The 20,455-nt window shown below is 40.9% G+C and overlaps 1 protein-coding gene across 5 annotated transcripts in view; it reads right to left on the bottom strand.

Annotated features, from left to right (window-relative positions):
• The window catches only part of KATNAL1 (katanin catalytic subunit A1 like 1), a 46,030-nt gene extending 28,118 nt beyond the window's left edge, over positions 1 to 17,912 (bottom strand). For 2 of the 5 annotated variants that reach the window (XM_089512550.1, XM_089512551.1), the window contains exons 1-6: positions 17,451 to 17,653; positions 10,131 to 10,306; positions 5,434 to 5,594; positions 1,979 to 2,168; positions 1,294 to 1,421; positions 896 to 1,001 (exon numbers count right to left, since the gene is read on the bottom strand). In XM_089512550.1, coding sequence (XP_089368676.1) covers positions 896 to 1,001; positions 1,294 to 1,421; positions 1,979 to 2,168; positions 5,434 to 5,594; positions 10,131 to 10,306; positions 17,451 to 17,508 — 819 coding nt within the window. In that variant the 5' untranslated portion in view covers positions 17,509 to 17,653. Of the gene's footprint in view, positions 1 to 895; positions 1,002 to 1,293; positions 1,422 to 1,978; positions 2,169 to 5,433; positions 5,595 to 10,130; positions 10,307 to 17,450; positions 17,654 to 17,730 lie in introns of those variants that run through there. The other 3 variants (XM_089512552.1, XM_089512553.1, XM_089512554.1) reach the window with 2 other exon arrangements.
• Positions 17,913 to 20,455: the final 2,543 nt, after the last annotated feature.

Raw genomic sequence — 20,455 nt, 5'->3', positions numbered from 1 at the left:
TGCATGGCAGTGGGTTGGACTGGATGGCCCTTGCGGTCTCTTCCAACTCTACGATTCTATGATTCTATGATTCCTATGTTATTAGAGATGAAGGCTGCCACAGTACTTGTTGCCACAATGTCACAGTAACATAGCAGCACATCCAAAGATTTAACTCCTTTAACCTCTGCTGCAATCTGGTGCCTTCAGATTTAGTGTCATCTCTGAACTTTATAAAGAACTTTACGTTTTATAAAGCATAGAGAAGTATTACACTAAAGCAATGGGAGAAAGCACCCAAGAAACAGTTATACAGATAGCTAAAATCAACCTGCTGTTCTTTAATTTTAAGATTAATCAAGACAACCCAAACTATAATGTAGAGTGGGGATGGGAATGTGTGGCCTTCAAGGGGTGGAAATCATGTGGACATCTGGATGTTGCTGCACTGAAATTCCCATCATTCCTAACCCATGTAGACAATGGCGATGAGTGCGGGGGACTGTAATCCAACAAAATCTAAAGAAATGATTATCCTAAAATCAGACTAGTACCTTGATATTGACCAGGAATGACAGCAAGATTCTCATAAACTGCTGCCGATAATAACATCATCTGTAACATATCCGACAACCAGATTACTAACCAAAACAAGGTATCAATTTTTAGGATGTATTTCTGCATTTGTGTAGTGCCTGTTATATAAAGAAATGATTAAAAACACATTATAGTATTAGATATCACTGTATCTTTATACTTATAATTACACACATAGTAACTACTGTGACATCTCAACTTCCAAGGTCACCTGTTATATGAAGAAATTACCAAATCACCAAATACATATTATAGTATTAGGTATCAGTGTATCTTTATACTTATAAGTACACACACAGTAATGACAGTGACATCTCACCTTCCAAGGTCGCCTGATCCCTTTGAAAAAATCTGGCATCCACATTGGAAGAACAACTGCTTCTCTTAATAGTTTTTTGGCTTCTTCCAAATCTGCAATATCATCCCTATGCAAGAGCAATTCAAATACAGAATGTTATCGCAAAAACATCTTTCATCAGGTACATGACAGTGACTTCTTATGTAGGACATTGTTTTTTAATACTGGTGTTTAATACTGCTGTTTTTCCTCAATATTAGGGATTATTATTATTATTATTATTATTATTATTATTGAACAGCTACAGCCACTGCTCAAGTGTCAAGGAATATGGGATATGGCTCTGCATGAGAGATAAAGTCTAAGGGAACATTTCTCATTTTGTAATATATAAATGTATATATAAGCAAGCATTATACCAGTGAATACTTAGATTTCTGGACACGATGTCTCTTTCAAGAGCCTCAACCAGATCCTTGTCATATCCTGCTCCATCAAATTTCTGAATTTCACCATCACCAGCGCCATCCTGGGGGGTCTTCTTTCCCTACATCAAATTGTTGGAAACAAACCAATTGGTACACAAATTAGTTCAAAATTAAAACAAATCTACATCTAAATTTCTTCTCCTTCTCTTAAAATGTTATCTAAGCATTACTCTGCCAATATAACCCTTTTTAAGAAATTAAACCAGTGAGCCTAAATAGTACAAAGGAAATACTGTACATACAGAGGTATTTGCAATGGAAAAAGAGGAGAAAGTAAACAAAAAATACAATTCAATATACATCAACACACTTTTTAAAACATCAGAAACTGGAATTACAAACTCACAACTGTATGCCTCACCTACTTTGTTTTACACAGAACTGTGGTAATCGGAGCAGGAGTACATAAATCAAGGAAAATAATTAATTTTAACAGCTGACATTGGTAGGAAATCCTGAAATGGCAATGGTGCTAGAAGCAATTAAAACATCAGGAATAAAACAAAATAGATCTTTCTTTTGTAGGTAAGGATGGCATTCCTGTCCACCTCCTAGAACTAAATGCTATAGTGAACTTCAGTATGCCTAACCCCTGGGTCAAATTTAGCATTCTCACCTTATCGTCTTTTCCTTTTGTTTTAGCGTCCCTCTCTCGGCTGCTGGGAGGTTTTTCATTTTTTGATATTGGTTGAGCTCTACCCACGGGACCCCGTTGCATACTTGGCGATTCTCTCCTCAAGGGCTTTACTTCTCGATTGGGTCGTTTTATCTGGGGTGGAGCTCTACCAGGTGAAGAAAAGCATGAACTATTTCAAAAATAAAATATTTTATCATCTCACTTTTAGACCCAATTCAGCAGACAAAGCTAATAGTTAGACTGATCTGTGAGGAACCACCAGGTGGGGAAGAAGGTTGGTCCAAAGCAGAAGTTTGTGACCTCTGGACTGCCAAGTGTTTTGACCTACAACTCCCATCAGACTATCCTGAACTTTCACAGTAAGGACTATGGGGGCTGTAGTCATAGAATCATAGAGTTGGAAGAGACCACAAGGGCCATCCAGTCCAACCCCCTGCCATGCAGCAACTCTCAATCAAAGTATCCCCAACATCCAGCCTCTGTTTAAAGACCTCCAAGGAAGGAGACTTCACTACACTCTGAGGAAGCGTGTTCTACTGTTGAACAGCCCTTATTGTCAGGACATTCCTCCTAATAATGTTGAGGTGGAATCTCTTTTCCTGCAGTTTGCATTCACTGTTCTGGGTTCTGTTCTCTAGAGCAGCAGAAAACAAGCTTGCTGCATCCTCAATATGACATCCCTTCAAGTATTTAAACAGGGCTGTCATATCACCTCTTAACCTTCTCATCCCCAGCTCCCTAAGGTATTCCTCACAGGGCATGGTTTCAAGACCCTTCACCATTTTAGTCACCCTCCTCTGCGCAAATTCATTTGTGCAATTGTGTCCAGCTCCCCTCTTGTGGATTAAAGTTATAGTGCCTTATATACCCTTCCAATGTTGCTCATTTTATTTCTGGACAATACGAAATACATTTCTAAAAGAGCACAAGGAAATGACTACAGATTTGCATGAAGCAGGAATATGAGGGCCTTTTGTTGTGAAACACCCTTGAGTCAATCCCGACTCATGGCAACCTTGTGGATGAGACATCTCCAAGACTCTCTGTCTTCCACTGCTATACTTAGGTCCTGTAAATTCATGTCCGTGACCTCCTTAATAGAGTCCATCCGTCCAGATGAGGATTATCTCTTTTTCTACATCACCTTTTCTAGCATTATAGTCTTTTCCAGTGAGTTATGCCTTCTCATGACATGGCCAAAGTAAGGCAACCTTAACTTTATTATCTTGGCTTCCAGAGAGATTTCAGGGTTGATGTGTTCTAACCCATTTGTTGTTGTTTTTTGGCTGTCTGTGGTATCCTCAGCCCTCTTCTCCAGCACCACATCTCAAACGAGTTGATCTTCTTCTTCTCTGCTTTCCTCACAGTCCAACTTTTGCATCCGTACATGGGAATAGGAAAAACAATAGCTTGTACAATTTTAACTTCCATACTCTATGCGATATCTTTACATTTTAGGATCTTTTAAACTTTTTTCATAGCTGTCCTTCCCATTCCCAATCTTCTTCGGACTGCAGTCTCCATTCTGATCAATGTTTGACCCAAGGTACAGAAACTTTTACTATTTTGATTTCCTCCTTATCTATTTGTGTAGCTCTTCCAAAGTCATTTTTGTTTTCTTTCTGTTCCACAGCAAGCATGTCTCTGCACTTTTTTCTTTGATCTTTCTTAATTGTTGTCCCATGTCTGTGATATTTTCTGCTAGTAGTATGGTGTCATCTGCATATCACAGATTATTGACATTCTTTCCTCCTATCTTCACTCCTCCCTTCTTCTGCATCCAAGCCTGCTCTTCACATGATTTTTTTTTCCTGCTTATGAGTTGAACAGATAGGGTGAAAGGATGCAGCCTTGCCTGACCCCTCTGCCAATTGGGAACTATTCTGTTTCACCATATTCTGTTCCAACAGTAGACTGTTGTCCTAAGTAACGATTTCTCATCAGGACTGTCAGCTGTAGTGACATTCCTATGTCTTAAAGAGCATTCCATAGCTTTTCATGACCAACGCAGTCAAAGGCCTTGCTATAGTTTATAAAACACATGCTGATCTTCTTTTGGAATTTTTTGGTCTGCACCATTAGCCATTGTATGGTTGCAATGTCCCTAGTGCCTCTTCCTTTTCTGAATCCCACTTGTATGTCTGGGATTTCTCTCTCTATGCATGACTGGAATCCATGTTGCAGAATTTTGAGCATACAGTGCGCCCGCATCATATGCGGGTGGCTGTATGCGGATTTGAGCATACAACCAAACCTGTGTAGAGCCGCATGGGAGTGTGCAGGGCGGTACGTCCCATTCGAATGAATGGGGCACGCGTGCCACGCCACCACTGCGCCGCCACATGCACAAGTCCCATTCAAGTGAATGGGGCTCAAGCATACTCGTTTTTTGGCTTATAGATCCCCCGCGTAAGCCAAGGGCACACTGTATTTTTGCTTGAATGGGAAATTAATTCTATGGTTCTATAGTTGCTGCAGTCTTTTGTGTCCCCTTTTTATGGATAGGGATATATATTGATCAATTCCAATCTGTTTGCCACTGTTTTGTTTTCTATATTTGTTAGGAAAGGATTGGGGGAAGAAGGGTCTTGGAGGGGACAAGGCATCTCTTGCCTTCTCCTCCCCAATCCTTTCCTTGGGATGCCCAGGGAAAGGATCAGGGAGGAGAAGGGTCTCGAAGGGGCCAAGGCACCTCTTGTCTTCTGTTCCCCATTCTCTCCCTGGGATGTCCAAGGAGAGAATCGGGGAGGAGAAGGGACAGGAAGCCAATTAAAGGGACAGGAGGTTGGGGGAAAAGGAATGTGCAGCCCTACTCCTCTTCCCCCACTCACCTTTCCTTTTAACTGGCTTCTGAGTGGGGGGTGGAATTATTTGCCATTTTTCCATATTCGCGGGTATCTCATTCCCCTAACCCCCACGAATATGGAGGACTACTTGCATTTACATAATGAGATATCTTGGAGATAGGACCCAAGTCTAAACACCAAATTCATTTATATTTCATAAACACCTTATATACATAGCCTGAAGATGATTTTATATACAATATTTTAAATATTTTTGTACATGAAAGAAAGTGTGCGTACACTGAACCATCAGAAACAAAGATGTCACTATCCCAGCTACCCATGTGGACAATTTTAGATTTTTGAGTATTCCAGATTTTAGAATAAGGGATACTCAACCTGTAGTAGTGAGCAAAGGGGGGGGGGGGACAGGGAAAAAACAGACATAAATCACAAACTTGCAAGATTAAACTACAGTTTGGGTTCTGAGCAGTGTACATACACCATTGTTTTTGGGTGAGATGCCTGGATCGAGCCAGAAGAGTTAATGGGTAATAGCTCATTTTTAAGTCATTATACTTCACACACTCTCCAACTTTACTTGATTAACCCATTGTTTAACTACAATCCTGTTATAATACCAGTTACCTGTGCTCAGCTGGAACAGGTGGCGGCCAAACAGCTGGATCCCTGAAATGTTCATCTTGGTAAGATACAGGAATATCTGTAGGTCTGTCTATTTTAAAACTCTCTAAAGTGTTGACAATGCTCTTTACTTGTTCATATTCTTCCAGTAAATCTTGACGAACCTTAAAAAGAAATAGATCCTTTTATCCTAATGCCTGTTCTGTGTATGGCTCACGTATAAAAGAAATAAGGTCAACAGGATAAGGAAGGCATAACTGTATAGCATTTAGAGGAAGATGCAGAAAGGTAGAATGCACTCATTTAGTAACCAATGACCAATATCACTGGGCCATTCACTGCCTACTTTGTGAATGTTTTTATTATTAGATGTACAGTATTTGTATCCTGCCTTCCTCCCAGACCTGGGACTCAAGGAGACTTACAGTCTGAAAGGATGAGACCATTAAAAACATGCAAAATTGAATATTAAAAAAAATTAAACTAGTCACAATATTAAAACACTTCAAATTTCTAGTTAAAAGACTGAAATAGACTTTAAAAGGATTGAAAAGCTTTTAAAAACAGTACAATTTAAAACAACACAGCACCCTGAGCCCATTCCTTAAAAACTTCCTTTATTAAGCACATATCAGAATAAAAAAAATGTTTTGCCTGAAGACAAAAGGAATGCAGGGAGGGGGCAGCCAGAGTTCCGAATTTAGCGGCAGCCACCAAGTAGGTTCCTAAGATACTTGCTTGAAAACCAAACATCACTGCTTATTCAGGATAACTTAACACTGATAAATTATGCCTTAACAATTAAGCAAATTGTTGCTTTAAACACTGGAACAATGGACTAAAAAAATCTAGTTTTAAAATAAGAAGACCATGTGATTTCGATTAGCTCACCCTAATTTAAATTTAATGATGATGAGAATGGAATTGCACAGTCCCAATGTACACAGATTTTTTCTGTAGATGTAAACAACATGAGGTCCTCCAAATGTAAATGAAGTGAAACTCACATTAGTTCTACCGTATATACTCAACCATAAGTCAGCCTTGTATATAAGTCGAGGTCAACCTTTGGGGCCAAAATTTAAGATTTTTATATGACCTGTGGATAAGTCAAGGGTCAGACTTAAGGAGGGAGAGGCTGCAGGGCAATTGGTCACTCTTCCCAGCCGCTCCCCAGCTGAGCTTTCCCCCACGGAGTGAGCCCAGCTGGGGAGAGCTTGCAGGACAATCGGTCGCCTCTCCCCAGCTGGACTGTCCCTTACGGAGGGAGCCCAGCTGGGGAGAGGCTCAGGTCTTCCCATATTGACTGGTGTATAAGTCAACCCAGGGTTTTTGGGTCAATTTTTTGGCCTAGATTTCTCGACTTATAAACAAGTATATATGGTAGCTACCATACCCCTGGGTATGTTTTATGGTGAGGGATAAATGAAGTTGTAGTCCAACATCTTTAGGACCACATGTTGCTCACTTCTACTTTATATACTATGAATAAACATCATTTACAGTTTATAAAGTGCTGTGAAAGACAGAAGAGATTATCACAAGTAGTCAGTTGTAGAGGTGAAGCAGTATGTAAATGGGCCACCCATGAACTCTACTGACAGCACCAAGTGTGCGGAACGGATCCCCATGAAACAGAAACGACAACTGTATTGTGAAAAAGGCCCAAACATTGCACTGTTGTGACAATATGTAAATTGGCAGGGGGATCCACATTCTGTTTATGGCTCTGCTTTAAGCAAAGTGCATCTTAGGGAATCAGTATTATTTATTTATATGTGCAGCTGACAAATCTGAAGAGGGCTCAATGCATGAATACATTGCATAAATAAATCCAAACTATTTGAAGGACCTAACTTCCATATATCAGCCTATTCAAACTCCTTGGAAGGGGCCCTTCCCTCTATCCCACTACCTTCCCAGGCTCATTTGATGAGAGTAAGGGAGAAGACCTCTTTAGTGGCTACTCCCAGATTTTTGAACACTCTCTCTCAGGAAGCTAGGATGGCCTTCCATTTCCATCAGCAAGTGAAAACATTCTATCAAACTTTTAGGAATTGACCATGATGGAATTTTAATGGTGTGTTTATTTTATTAATGTTTTTATATTGTATTTTTAATTAATTTTAAAACAGCTTAACTTTATAGATGGTTTAATTGTTTTCAATTATTTAATATAATTATTTTTACTGATGTTTTACATGGTTTTAATCTGTACTTGTTTTAATCATTTGTAGGCCACCCTGAGTCCCAATACTGGAGGCTGTCTTCTTAAAATTACATTGTAGGTTTAATACATTAAACAAAAATAAAGACAATACAGCAGCCCCTCCCGATTCCCCACAAAAATAACCACGCTCAAATATTTGAGTCAAATATTTAAAATAATGGCATGAACTCATGGGAAGCACATGCAGGGCTGCATGCAGAGGCGTGCCACCATTTTGTCCCTCCCTGCTTGTCCTTCCCATGAACAGCGAGACAGCGGACTCCAGGTCCGCAAAAAGGGAGGGACAACCACAGTGTTGTTTTGGTCTCTTTCTATTTAAACTGGCAATTTTTCCAAGCTCTAAATGACATAGAACATCCTTTTCTCTTTTTAAATGAACATATTTGATTGCTGTTGTATATTTCAAAACATACTTTTGAGTTAACAACAATAATAATTCATTTATTTCATAGATAACTCCTAAATTTAAAAATAAAATCACCAACTTCCATGGATCATACTTTTTAATAAGTATGCTTTGAACAAGCCCAGCATGGTGTAGTTGGACTCTGGAGATCAGGGGTTTGATTCCCACTTGGCTATCAAATCCCAGTGGCTGATCTTGGGTGAGTTGCACACTCTCAGCCCCAGAAAGCCCTTAGAATCATCATAAATCATAAACAACTTGAAGATACACAACAACAACAGGGCTCTGAATGGAAGCCTTAAAGCAGAGGTTATAATTTGATTCACAATAAAGTTCCCCTCTTCTAGCTCAGTAACAAAGATAAAATGAATAACTGACACCAGCTAAAGACACACTGCAGAAGACTGAACACTTATGAAACTACCACACTACCTGTGCCACAAAATTCTGATCACACATTACAATGTCCAGACTACAGAAATGCTTTCAGTGAATCATCTCATCTATTATGGCTTCCTGCACATTAAATGAGATAAAAATGAGATGGGGTAGGTGGAGGAGAATCAGTTGTAAAACACACCTTTTAATGCCTTTCCTCAAGAAGGATCAAAGCAATACCCAAAAAGGAGGATTAGCATGGGAAGGATGGGGAAGAAGAATGGAGGAGGAAGGACAGTAGAAAGAGTTAATGTTGATGTTTTCATTGGAATATGCTGATGCAAACCATTATGAAATGCATATATAGTCAAAAAGAAGAAAGACTGGGCATGATAATAACAACAACATAGAAATTTGATTCCATTTGATGTTACATTTCTTTCTTTTGAAATGGAAAACTACTCAGTAAATCTGAACAAGACATTACAAATCTCATTATAGCAGACTCCATATGCAATCAACATGTTAAAGATGGATGAAGTTTAGCCTTCTAATTTTGGTCCTAGAATACTTCAGGGGTTATCATCTCTCAAAAATGCTCAGAGAGATTCTGTAAAGGGTTGTCACCACCATTTGAGAAAGAGTACAGATTTCTGTGAAGGAGTGAGGCTAAACTGATAACCTGAACCAGGGGATTTTATGAATGATAAAATTATGGAAATGGTTTTAAAAAACTGGCTGATGACTGAAGACATTTCATTAGTGATATTACCATTCTTATTACTATTAGTACTGTACTGCAAAGTTTATATTACCGTATATACTCATCCATAAGTCTAAAAATTTATGCCCAAAAACTGACCCCAAATCCTAGGTTGACTTATGATAGTGATAGCAGCTCTTTCAGATTTCCCCGTACAGTTACTTTCTGTCCTGAGCCAAGCAGATGGAGTCCTTGGTGATTGACTGATTACTGTTTGTTTAACAGTCCCTCTCCCACCCTTGCGCTTTGCTGTCTCGGGAGTGAAGGCTGAAACACTGAAGCCTCATATTGATTGCTGCTTCCCTCTTGCCGCTCACATACACACACTGAAGGAGCCTCCAAGTTTTACACTTGACTTATCCACAGGTCATGTCAAAATTCATAATTTTAGCCCCAAAATTTGCCCTCAACTTATACACGAGGTTGACTTATAGTCGAGTATATACAGTACTTATTTTTACATTTTCAATGTTTTCATATTCTGTTTTGCAGTCACCAGACCAGCGACTGTTAGCATATAGCCGCATTAGCATATAGCCACATTCGCGGGGGCTAGGGAAAGAAAACCCCCGCGAATGTGGAAAAAAACACATAACCCCCCACCCCACCCCATGCGGAAGCCAGTTAAAGGGACGGGAGAGCGGGGGGAAGAGGCACAGGCACACACCTGCTCCTTCTTCCCTCTGCCCTCCCATGCCTTTAACTGGCTTTGGGAAAAGGCACAGGTACACACTCTTCCTGGCTGCTCCTTTCTTCCTGGGCTTTTCACCATGGAGAAAAGCCCGAGAGGAAGGAGGACCAAAGTGGGATTAACAATCACGATAATCAAAAATGCAAATATTAAGTCCATGAATACGAAGGGAGAAGTGTACTCTGTAAAATAAATGAATGAATTTTTCGACACAACTACTGTTTCACCATACCTGTTGCCATTTGCCCCTCAGTGCTGGGTCTCTGATTGACAGACAGTGTCGCTGAATTTGCTGGATAACACCCTGATAGTAAACCATTGAAGAATCATAATTCCCAAGCAGTGCGTATTCTCTTCCTTTTTTAGCATTATCACAAATCTCAGCCAAATTCATCTTCTTTGAGAAATCTACAATGCAGCACACAATCATGAGAAGATAATAACTGCATGAAGTAAAACAAATAATTCATGTTATAGCTGCAGGTTTTATCATTTTGCATTATTCAGTGTTGTTTTGCCAGCCATGGAGCCTATTATTACCACTGAAAATTTTATCAAAGCTCCTCTATGATTTCTTGGATTTCAGCAAAACTTGTGCACATAGCTTCAACAGTACAGTCACACTTTACATAATGAGGAGCCCTCTCATTATCACTGCCTTCTCCCCAGATGACAAAGAGTTAAATGTGGGAGGAGATACAATTACATTTTAATGAGACTTAGCATCACAAGTGATGAGATAGTAGTTGTCCAATGAGATGGGCAGTTGGGAAGAAGTGTGAACCTTTGAGATGATTCTGAGCAGAAGTCATAAAAAGCGTAAGGACTCTTTGTCTCAGGTGCTCTCTCTCTAAACAGACCATCTGTTGAAGACAAAGGAACATCTGGAGCAGAGGCTCCATTTTGGGAAGGCTGGTTGAAGCCAGCTATATCATGAACATCAAGGATTACAAATTCCATCTGATTTGTGAGTAAGATTAGGAGAATGTTCTATCCAGTCAAGTTAGGATATTGTGATTCTTTTCTTGATTTGGTTGAAAACATCTACTCTGTAAATTACACGTCTATCTATAACTTGTAGACAGAATTACTTTTTCTATAGAAATTCCTTACTTAGAATGAAGCCTTCCTTTAAAAGCACGCAGTCTCTATCACACTCCTTTTCATGTGCCTTAGCTCAACCTAGCCCTTCCCAATATTTGGGGAAAGAGAGGGAAACATATCTGCAGCATCATAGGCAGAATGTACAAGTGGAATGTTTTGTTGCGTTACTAAAGAGGGAGGACTCAAATCAACCGTGGTGGCAGTGACTGCCCATCATAAGACAGTTAAAACACAGTATTCTTGCAAGCTTTCGCATATCAATGTGCTTTCGCTTTAATGTAGAAAATTGTTAATTACTTGTAGCTGGCTATGTTCCAGAACAATCATGTCACACAATTTAATGCACTTGAGACACAGTAAAGTCTTCAGAATACTTTAGAGAACACTGTCACAGAGAGGCTAATGTCATCCAGATATTTTTGGCTCAAGTCACTATGGAAATATCAGTGACGTCTCAGAAAAAACAAACATGACCAGAAGCCTCTATTGTTCTAGGTCTAGTGTCTCCACAAGTTAAGAGAACACAACCCATAAGAAGTGCTATCTACATAGCTGTTCCAAGACTTTACTATTTCCTTAGTAATATGGTGTCATCTGTTTATCTGCAATTACAGTATTGATGTCCCTGCCTCTAATTTTGATATCTCCTTCTTCTGAATATAATCCTACTTTTATATATGTTCTGCATATACAGTCGACCCTTGGTATTCGCAAAGGATCCATTCTGGACCCCTCCCCCACGGATACCAAAATCCACAGATGCTCAAGTCCCATTGTCCCTAATGGCGGCACAGCTACACCACCATTATGGACAAATGCACTGAGGTCCTACCTCTCTCCCTCCCTCCCTCCCTCTTCCTTCCTTCTTCCCTCTCTCCTCCCTTCCTTTCTTCTGTTCTTTCTCTCTCTCTCTCCTTCCTTCCTTCCTTCCCTACCTCCTCTCCCTCCCCCCTCCCTACCCCTCCGAGGCTTCGGCCCCAGGCTTGGCTTCAGGGACAATTCAGATTTTCAGGTTGGAGCCCCATCAACTGGAGGGGGCCAGAGCTGGGGCCAGGGGCTTGGAGCTGGAGGAACCCATCCTGGTTGCTGGGCCTGGGGAGGGGGGCTCCGAGACCCAGCTCCCTCTGGCCCCAAAGCCAAGCCCAGGGCATAAGCCAGGGAGGGAGGGAGGACTTCAGTGCAGTTGTCCCCAATGGCAGCACGGCTGTATGCATGAATCGCCATTGGGGATAGTGCGGGCTTGCTGTCTGCGGACGCTGAAATTCGTGGAAGGCAAACCCACAGACACTGAAGCCCCGCTGAAAATTAAACAAGGGAGTGATTAGCTGTATCCTTGTCTGACACACTTACCAGTCAGAAACCATTTTGCTTCTCTATTTTCTATCCTAACAATGGTCTCTTATCTACAATATAGATTATACATCAGAGCTATTGCATTCCTATTTCTTTTAGAGTGATCCATAGATTTCCATGTGCTTCCAAGAGCCACCAGAGCCACAACAAGGTAAATATCACACAAAACTACAAACCCCAGAATTGCACAGCATTCAGCCATAGCAGTTAAAGCAGTGTCAAAATGCATTATTTCTTCAGTGCAGATGCACTCAAGTTGTCTGATGTGTGTGACCAGCAATTATTACTTTTTTCAGTGTGCCAGAAACTGCCACCATATTTATGCCCACTAGCTATAACTGTTTCTTTATTTCCTGGAAATTCTCCATTGACTAGCAATTGATGGCTTGTTGACCAGCAAAAGCCCATGGACAACCAAGCATCGAAACATGGTGATAAAGCTATGATGCACAGAGTGATTTTATTCTGACGTTTCTGGTGCTTATTAATCACCATATGTTTGCAATATGATTTCTAGTTTCCTTTTCTGAACCCAGTATAGACACTGCAGTGGCGATGGGGAAGAAGTGAAGGAGGAGAAGAGGAGAAGGAAGAATGAAGAAGGGGAAGAGGAGGAAGGGGGAGGAGGTGGGAAAGAAAAGGAGGAGGAGAAAGAGCCACGGCAGCAGTGATGGGGGAAGAAGAGAAGAGGGGGAGGAGGCGAGGAAGAAAAGGTACCCCCTGCCGCCTGCTGCAGTGAGAATGGCGAGGCTGGCATCAGGAAGGGGCTGGGGCAAAGTTCCATTGTTCTCAATGGTGGCGTGGCCACATGGCCAAGCCACCATTGAGTACTATGGGACTTGAGCATCTGCGGATTCTGGTATCCACAGGGGGGTCTGGAACGGATCCCTTGCGGATACCGAGGGCCCACTGTACTAAAACTGACAGCTCTTCACCAAAAGATCTTCTTTGAAAGAAGCTATCATCCTTTTATGGATGACACCCTCTCAGCATCAGCATACTCTTTGTTTAAATTTCTCCTTGATTTCTTGGGTTTTGCTGAAGAGGTCTCTCATTCTCCCTTTTTTTTTTTTTTTTTTTTTGCCTTTGTCTCTATTTCTTTCCATTGATTATTAGAATACAGTTGGCCCTCCACATTTGTGGATTTCACTTTTGCTGATCTGAATATTTGTGGTTTTGATTAATATGTTCTTTCTAGGAATCTCTAGGTCCTTCAGCACAACTTTGCCAGAAGTTGACCATACAGTTTTGCTGGAGAACCTAGAAGCTCCTAGAGAAAACACTTCTCTAGACATTTGTAGGTCCTCCAGCATAATTCGAGGAACAACCTCTTGCAGATGTTGACCATAGGCTTGCGCTGGAGGACTTGGAGATTACTAGAGATGTGTTATCTTAGGTAAAAAGAATAGTGTTTATTTTATTTGTAATTTTTCCACATTCACAGGGGTCCTTCACCCCTAATCCCAGCAACTGCAGAGGAACCACTGTAGTTTTCTTTGTTCCTCCGGCCCGCAAGGGAATTGACCGGGCAGACCCAGCTCCATCAGGGCTAGCCTGGAAGAAGAGACTCCTCCCTCCATAACTGCCATTCTCCGGCCTATGAGGGAGTTGACCAGGCAGGCCCAGCTCAATCAGGGCTAGCCTGAAGAAAGTGGCTCCTCCCTCCTTAACTGTCATCTTTCAGCCTGTGAGGGAGTGACCAGGCAGGCCCAGCTCCATTAGGGCTAGCCTGAAGAAAGAGGCTCCTCCCTCCATAACTGTCATCCTTCGGCCTGTGAGGGAGAGAATAGGCTGTCCCAGCTCCATCAGGGCTAGCCTGAAGAAGAAGAGCCCTCCCTCCTGTCCACCTGCCTTGGTCCAGGCCTCAGAGGGAGAGAAGAATGCTGGACCTGATCCCCTCCCCCCTCACCATTCCCTTCTCCTTTTGTGTCGTGTCTTTTTAGATTGTAAGCCTGAGGGCAGGGAACCATCTGTTATCCTCTCTGTTTTAAGCCACCCGGATTCCCAGTGATTGGGCGGCATATAAATAAATCCTATTATTATTATTACATACAAGTGACCAAATAGCTGTATAGTATTCAGGATTCTGACCCTTTTCTACTGCACTATATATTTGCTTCTGGCTTATCCTTAACTGTCAGTAGTTTCATCATTCACCCAAGTGAGGTTTTTCTTTCCTTTTGGATACCGATATAGTGTTCTGCATTTTGCCTTGGCAGTATCTCCGTGTTCAATGCACTATTTTTCTGGTTCAGAGTCAATTAGGCTTAATAGTGCAAATTTGTTTGTTACATGGTCTTTGAATTTTTTATGAATGTTCTTCATATTATATTGTGGTACCATAATTGATTTAATTTTTGATATTAGTATGTCAATGTCTGTAGTACAGATTAGTATTTCACAATCTGTTCCTGTTCTTGAACTTGTAGCGAGAACAAATTTGCCCATTTTCTGCTTCCAATTATACAGTTTGTCTGATTTTTATATTGGCTATCCAATGATACCAATTTATACAGTCGTCCCTTCCGATTCACAGGGGATCCGTTCCAGACCACCACCACCCACAAATCTGGAAAAATGCCAATATTGGAGCCCCATTGTAATAAATGAGGGTGCACTCCTGTACACAATGCAGTGTGTGCGCCTTGGGCACATGCACCATTATGTCCCTCCCAGCTTGTCATCTGCAAAAGGCTGAGGGACCTGAACAGCAAGGCCATGAATCAGGAGGGATGACTATACAATCGCTTGTTGTGTGAAAAATGTGCTTGCAATAAATAAACTGCTAGACACACATAATTCAGTAAGCCTTTTTCCTGCTTCTCCTACTATAAAAAATTAGATAAATTATTCATTTGTACCTGCTAATCTAAAAGGATTAGAGAACAATTATTCTTATGCATACTGTAGATACAACACTCAAATCCAAAGTGCACTTCTGCACTTAGTAGATACTGCCATCTTTATGATGACAAAGCAGCATATGGAAATGCCCTCTGCTTGGGGACTGCTGTTTGCCTTCTTTTAGTAATCTCTTTCTAGTTTGGTCAAGGCAATCACAGTAGAAGCAAGCACTCTGCATCAGCTGTCCACAATTAATATGCCATAGGATGATGTATGATGATAATATACTGTTCAATAATGCTTAGTTCAATGTATCAATATTTTCAGTGATGAGTTAAACTTTATATTCAAATATACTGACTATGACTGCATAAGACCATTTCTGTTCAGTACATTTTATTACAAAATTTGGCATATATGTATATATAAACATATTGCTTCTCAGATGGCAAAACTAAAATGTATATAGGGTGCAGCAATTTGAAGCTCTGTCTTAGTATAGTTTACATTCACAATCTGCTTATGTAAAACTAAAGCTTTCGTCAATTTAAATTTCATACATATGTCATGTAGTACTATTTTATATGCTGAGTACTGAATTAAGCATTTTATGTTATCGGTTTAGGTTTTCCATGAAAGCAAGTTGATTTCATTTATTTCAGTATTTACCAACTTTTTTTATTCTTGAGGGAGGAGATAAATAGTTTTTTTTTTCACAGTTTCAAAATTGCTGGCCATTTTATAATTACTTCTACTGTTCATTAATCACAGAATCAAAGAGTTGGAAGAGACCACAAGCGCCATCCAGTCCAACCCTCCTGCCAAGCAGAGTCCACAATCAAAGCACCCCCCACATAATACAATAATATTATTATTATTAAGCTTTATTTATATTGCACTGTAAATGTACACGTAGGACTGGATGGCCCTTATGGTCTCTTCCAACTCTTTGATTCTGTGATTAATGATTAATATATATTCTATATTATTATCTGGGAAAACCCTATTACAACCAACTAAGACTCGGTTAGCTACAGTTACCCAGAGGACCTTTTCATCTGCCGCTCCCAGACTATGGAATGGCCTGTCGGAAGAGATCCGAAACATTAACAATCTCGACAGCTTTAAGAAGGCTGTCAAGACGGATCTTTTCCGACAGGCCTTCCCTGATTAACTCACTTGGTCTCACGAATGCGGATCATTGTGTAGAACACCCAAAAATGACCCCTCTCTTTATCACTGTCTTGACTGTTTGTCGTCTTGATTGTCCGATTGTTTCAATTGGTAGTTTTATGGTATAGTGAGACGGAGGGAATAAAGGGATCACTGTCTTGTGGCTTTTTAGACTATGCTGCACTTTGCTATACAGCCAACACGGCTACCCCTGGATATGTTAACAACAATATTGCTATACATAAAGTGTATTATAGAACACGAATTGGATTTTGTGTTTAGACTTGGGTCCCAATCATCATCATCATCATAATTTTATTTCTTACCCGCCTCTCCTCACGGCTTGAGGCGGGGCTACAGCGTAGTTAAAATGCAACCATTACATACATAAAATACACATATTAAGCTACATAAAATACACATATATTAAAAGGTCTACGCAAATATTTAAATTACAATACAGTACGTAGAACAGTAATTAAATGTAAAATTCATATTTAAAATTCCACGATTAAAAACTGCCTGGATAGGCCTCCTGGAAGAGATGGGTCTTCAAATATCGTGTGTGTGTGTGTGTGTGTGTATAATCATATATATATATATATATATATATTTCCCAAACAATCCTCGTCCCAAATAATATATATATATATATATATATATATATATATATGATATATCCCAAACAATTCTGGTCCCAAGCATTTCGGGTCAGGAAGACTCAGGTCCTAAACACACTGAAGAAATAGTCCAGATTGAGACCACTTTAACTGCCTTGGGAATCTTGGTTATTGTAGTTTATTGTGGCACCAGAGCTCTCTCTCTCTCTCTCTCTCTCTCTCTCTCTCTGAGAAAGCTAAATGTCTCACAAAACTACAGTTCCCAGAATCCCCTAGCCTTGAGCCAGGGCACTTGAGTGGGTCTTCTGCAGTGTGGTTTTGGACCTCAGCCTGTAATTCACTTTTGAGTTACAGCCCCAAATGTCTGCCTCCTGACTGTGTGAGTATGAGAGAGAGCCCTCAGGAAGGGGCGGGGCTTCTCTCCTCACCGTTATAGCCCCCCTCTGCCCCGCCCTTACCTACAAATAACGGCCACCTGCCTTCTCCTTCGAAGGCCAGCCTTGTTGCAGAGACCATAAGAATCTTATTCCCTCTGCGGCGTGCAAGGCTCGCTGGGAATTGTAGTTCCCCGGAGGCTAGCCTCGCCTTGGGTCACAGGGCAAAGGTATGGCCGACGAGACTACAACTCCCAAGATGCTTCGCGAAAGGCGTTGGGTAGAGCATCTCTATCTTTCTTCCTCCCCCTCCCCCTCCCCCTCCCCCTCCCCTCCCTCGTCTTCGTTCCTTTTGCTCGCTTACTCAATCAGGACAGGAGGAACGGTTTCTTCTTAGGAACGCCGGAGGCCCCGCCCCTCTGGCGACCGGAGGGGTTTGTCGTTGCGCATCCTCGCGACTCGAACTCAGCGGAGAAGGGAGGGGGGGTTGTGAGAGGAGGGATGGAAGGGCTCTGGGGCCTGTCCGCTGGCGCAGGCGCAGGCGCGTCCTTGGAATGCTCGTGCGCGCGCTTGGAGAAAGGGAGGGGGCGAGGGGTGGGGGCAACCGCTTCGCTCCCTCAGCGCTTGGTGGGAGCGAGGGAGAATGGCGGCGGATGGTTGCCATGGAGACAGGCGGGAGGGGAGGGGAGGAGCATTAACGGCTCTTTTGGCTCCTCCCCCCGCTTTGAGGAGGGAGAGCTGAATCCTCTCAGGCGCCCTACTGTAGTATATATATAGTTATAGTTATATATAGTGTGTGTATGTATATACAGTGGTACCGCACCACTGTATATAAAGTTATATAATATATTAATATATAAATATATATTATATTTATATACTATATAAAGTTATATAATAGAAGTCCCTGTGTGTCTCTGTGTGTGTATATATATGAAAGAATAGGGTGCCTGAAAGAATAGGGTGCCTGAGAGGATTCAGATCTCCCTCCCATCAGTCGTTTTTAACTGTACTGTTCTTTTAATACTGTGAGCCACTCTGATTTCAGATCTGCGCTGTTAGCAACTGTGCATATATATATTATATATATGTGTGCAATTGTAATATAACATAATAATCCTCACAGTGGATTATTATTATTTAATAATAATCATATATTGCATATATAATAATATATTGCAATTACACACACACACATATAATATTGTACTATAATATATCTATCTATATATATGCCACATTTTTCCCCAGAACTGGAACCCAGAGCAGCTCACGATATTAAAAGAACAGTACAATTAAAAACATGGAAAAGTGGTACATTAAAATAGAATCAAATTATTACAATATTAAAATACAGTTGGCCCTCCACATTTGTGGCTTTGACGTGTCTGGATTTGATTATTTGTGGTTATGATTAATATGTTCTCTCTAGGAATCTCTTAAGTCTTCTGGTGACCATAGAGTTGTGCTGGAAAACATAGAAGTCCAACGCGCAAACTTTTACACCATGCTGGATCTTTTCATAACTATAATAATAATAATAATAATAATAATGATTTATTTATAGCCCGCCCAATCACAAGGAATCCAGGTGGGTTACAACAGTAAAAATAAAGATAATAAAATAAAATACAATAAATAAATAAAATACAATAAAATTAAAGAGAGCGAAGTGAGTACATTCACAGTTAGGCCTGATGGAAGTTGGGCCTCTCTTTTTCACTCCCTCCCAGGTCTGATGATGATGTCATGGAGGGAGGGCTCTTCTTCTTGAGGCAAGGATTTTATTTTAATTAATTTTAATTTAATTCTTCTCATTAAATTTAAGAGAAGAATTTGTGGACAGAGTGACATAAGTCACAGTAAATGGGGAGTAGAACTAGGTAGGGAAGGCCTGCTGGAAGAGATCCGTCTTAAGAGCCTTCTTAAAGGCTGTAAGAGTAGAAATGTCACGGATCTCCTTCGGCAGGTCATTCCATAGCTTCGGAGCTGTGATGGAAAAGGCCCTCTGGGTGACTGAAGTTAGCCTAGATTTTATTGGCTGAAGTAGATTCTTCCCCGAGGACCTTAGAGTGCAGGACGGACAGTATGGAAGTAGGCGATCTCTTAAGTATTCTGGACCCAAGCCATGTAGGGCTTTAAAGGTAATCACCAACACCTTGTACCTTGCCCGGAAACTAATTGGCAGCCAGTGAAGGGATTTCAAAACCGGTGTTATGTGATCGGTACGACGAGTACCTGTAATTAACCTGGCTGCCATATTTTGTACATATATAAGCAGAGATACAATATATTGTCATTATTATTATTATTATTTCATACCTCTCCCCGTGGATTGAGGTGGGGAACAACAGTAATTAATGGATGAACAACATCAGTTAAAAAGACATCAGTTTAAACACCTATCCATTTAAAAGGACAAATAAGATGTATACATTTGCAGCTTGTCCTCTCTAGGATTCTAGGTCCTCCAGCGCAATTCTCCCAGAGGTTGACCATAGAGTTGTGCTGGAGAACTTAAACGTTCCTAAAGAAAACACTTCTCTAGGCATTTGTAGGTCCTCCAGCATAGTTTTATGGTCAATTTCTGGCAGATGTTGACCACAGAGTTGCATTGGAGGACCTGGAGATTCCTAGAAAAGTGTTCTCTTAGGTGAAAATAATAGTGTTTTTATTTGTGTTTTTTCCACATTCATAGGGGCCCTCCGGCCCTAACCCCAGTGAATGTGGAGGGACCACTATAGATTGCTTGTTAGGAAATCAAATACAGTTTTAAAAAGATAAAACTTTAAAACACTTTGAAACGCCTTCATCAGGCTAGACCAGAAAGAGCCTTTCTTTTCCATTTCTCCTCAACAAGATAATTGGGTCGGCTGAGTCCTCCAGCAAAGGACGCCCCCTTTTTTCCCTCCAAAGTCAAAGAACTTACTAGTCCCAAAAGTACTACCCTATTGCATCCCTAACTTTGTTGTTGCTGTGTGCCTTCAGGTCCTTTCCAACTTATGGCGACTCTGAGCCAAAACTATCATGGGGTTTTCTAAACAAGTTTCTTCAAAGGAGGTTTGCAATGGCCTTCTTCTGAGGCTGAG

Source organism: Sceloporus occidentalis, unplaced genomic scaffold (genome assembly GCF_023333645.1).
Source record: "Sceloporus occidentalis isolate IW3139 unplaced genomic scaffold, rSceOcc1.0.p SCAF_2, whole genome shotgun sequence".
Taxonomy (NCBI): Eukaryota; Metazoa; Chordata; class Lepidosauria; order Squamata; family Phrynosomatidae; genus Sceloporus; species Sceloporus occidentalis.
This window is presented reverse-complemented; position numbering and strand designations above follow the sequence as displayed.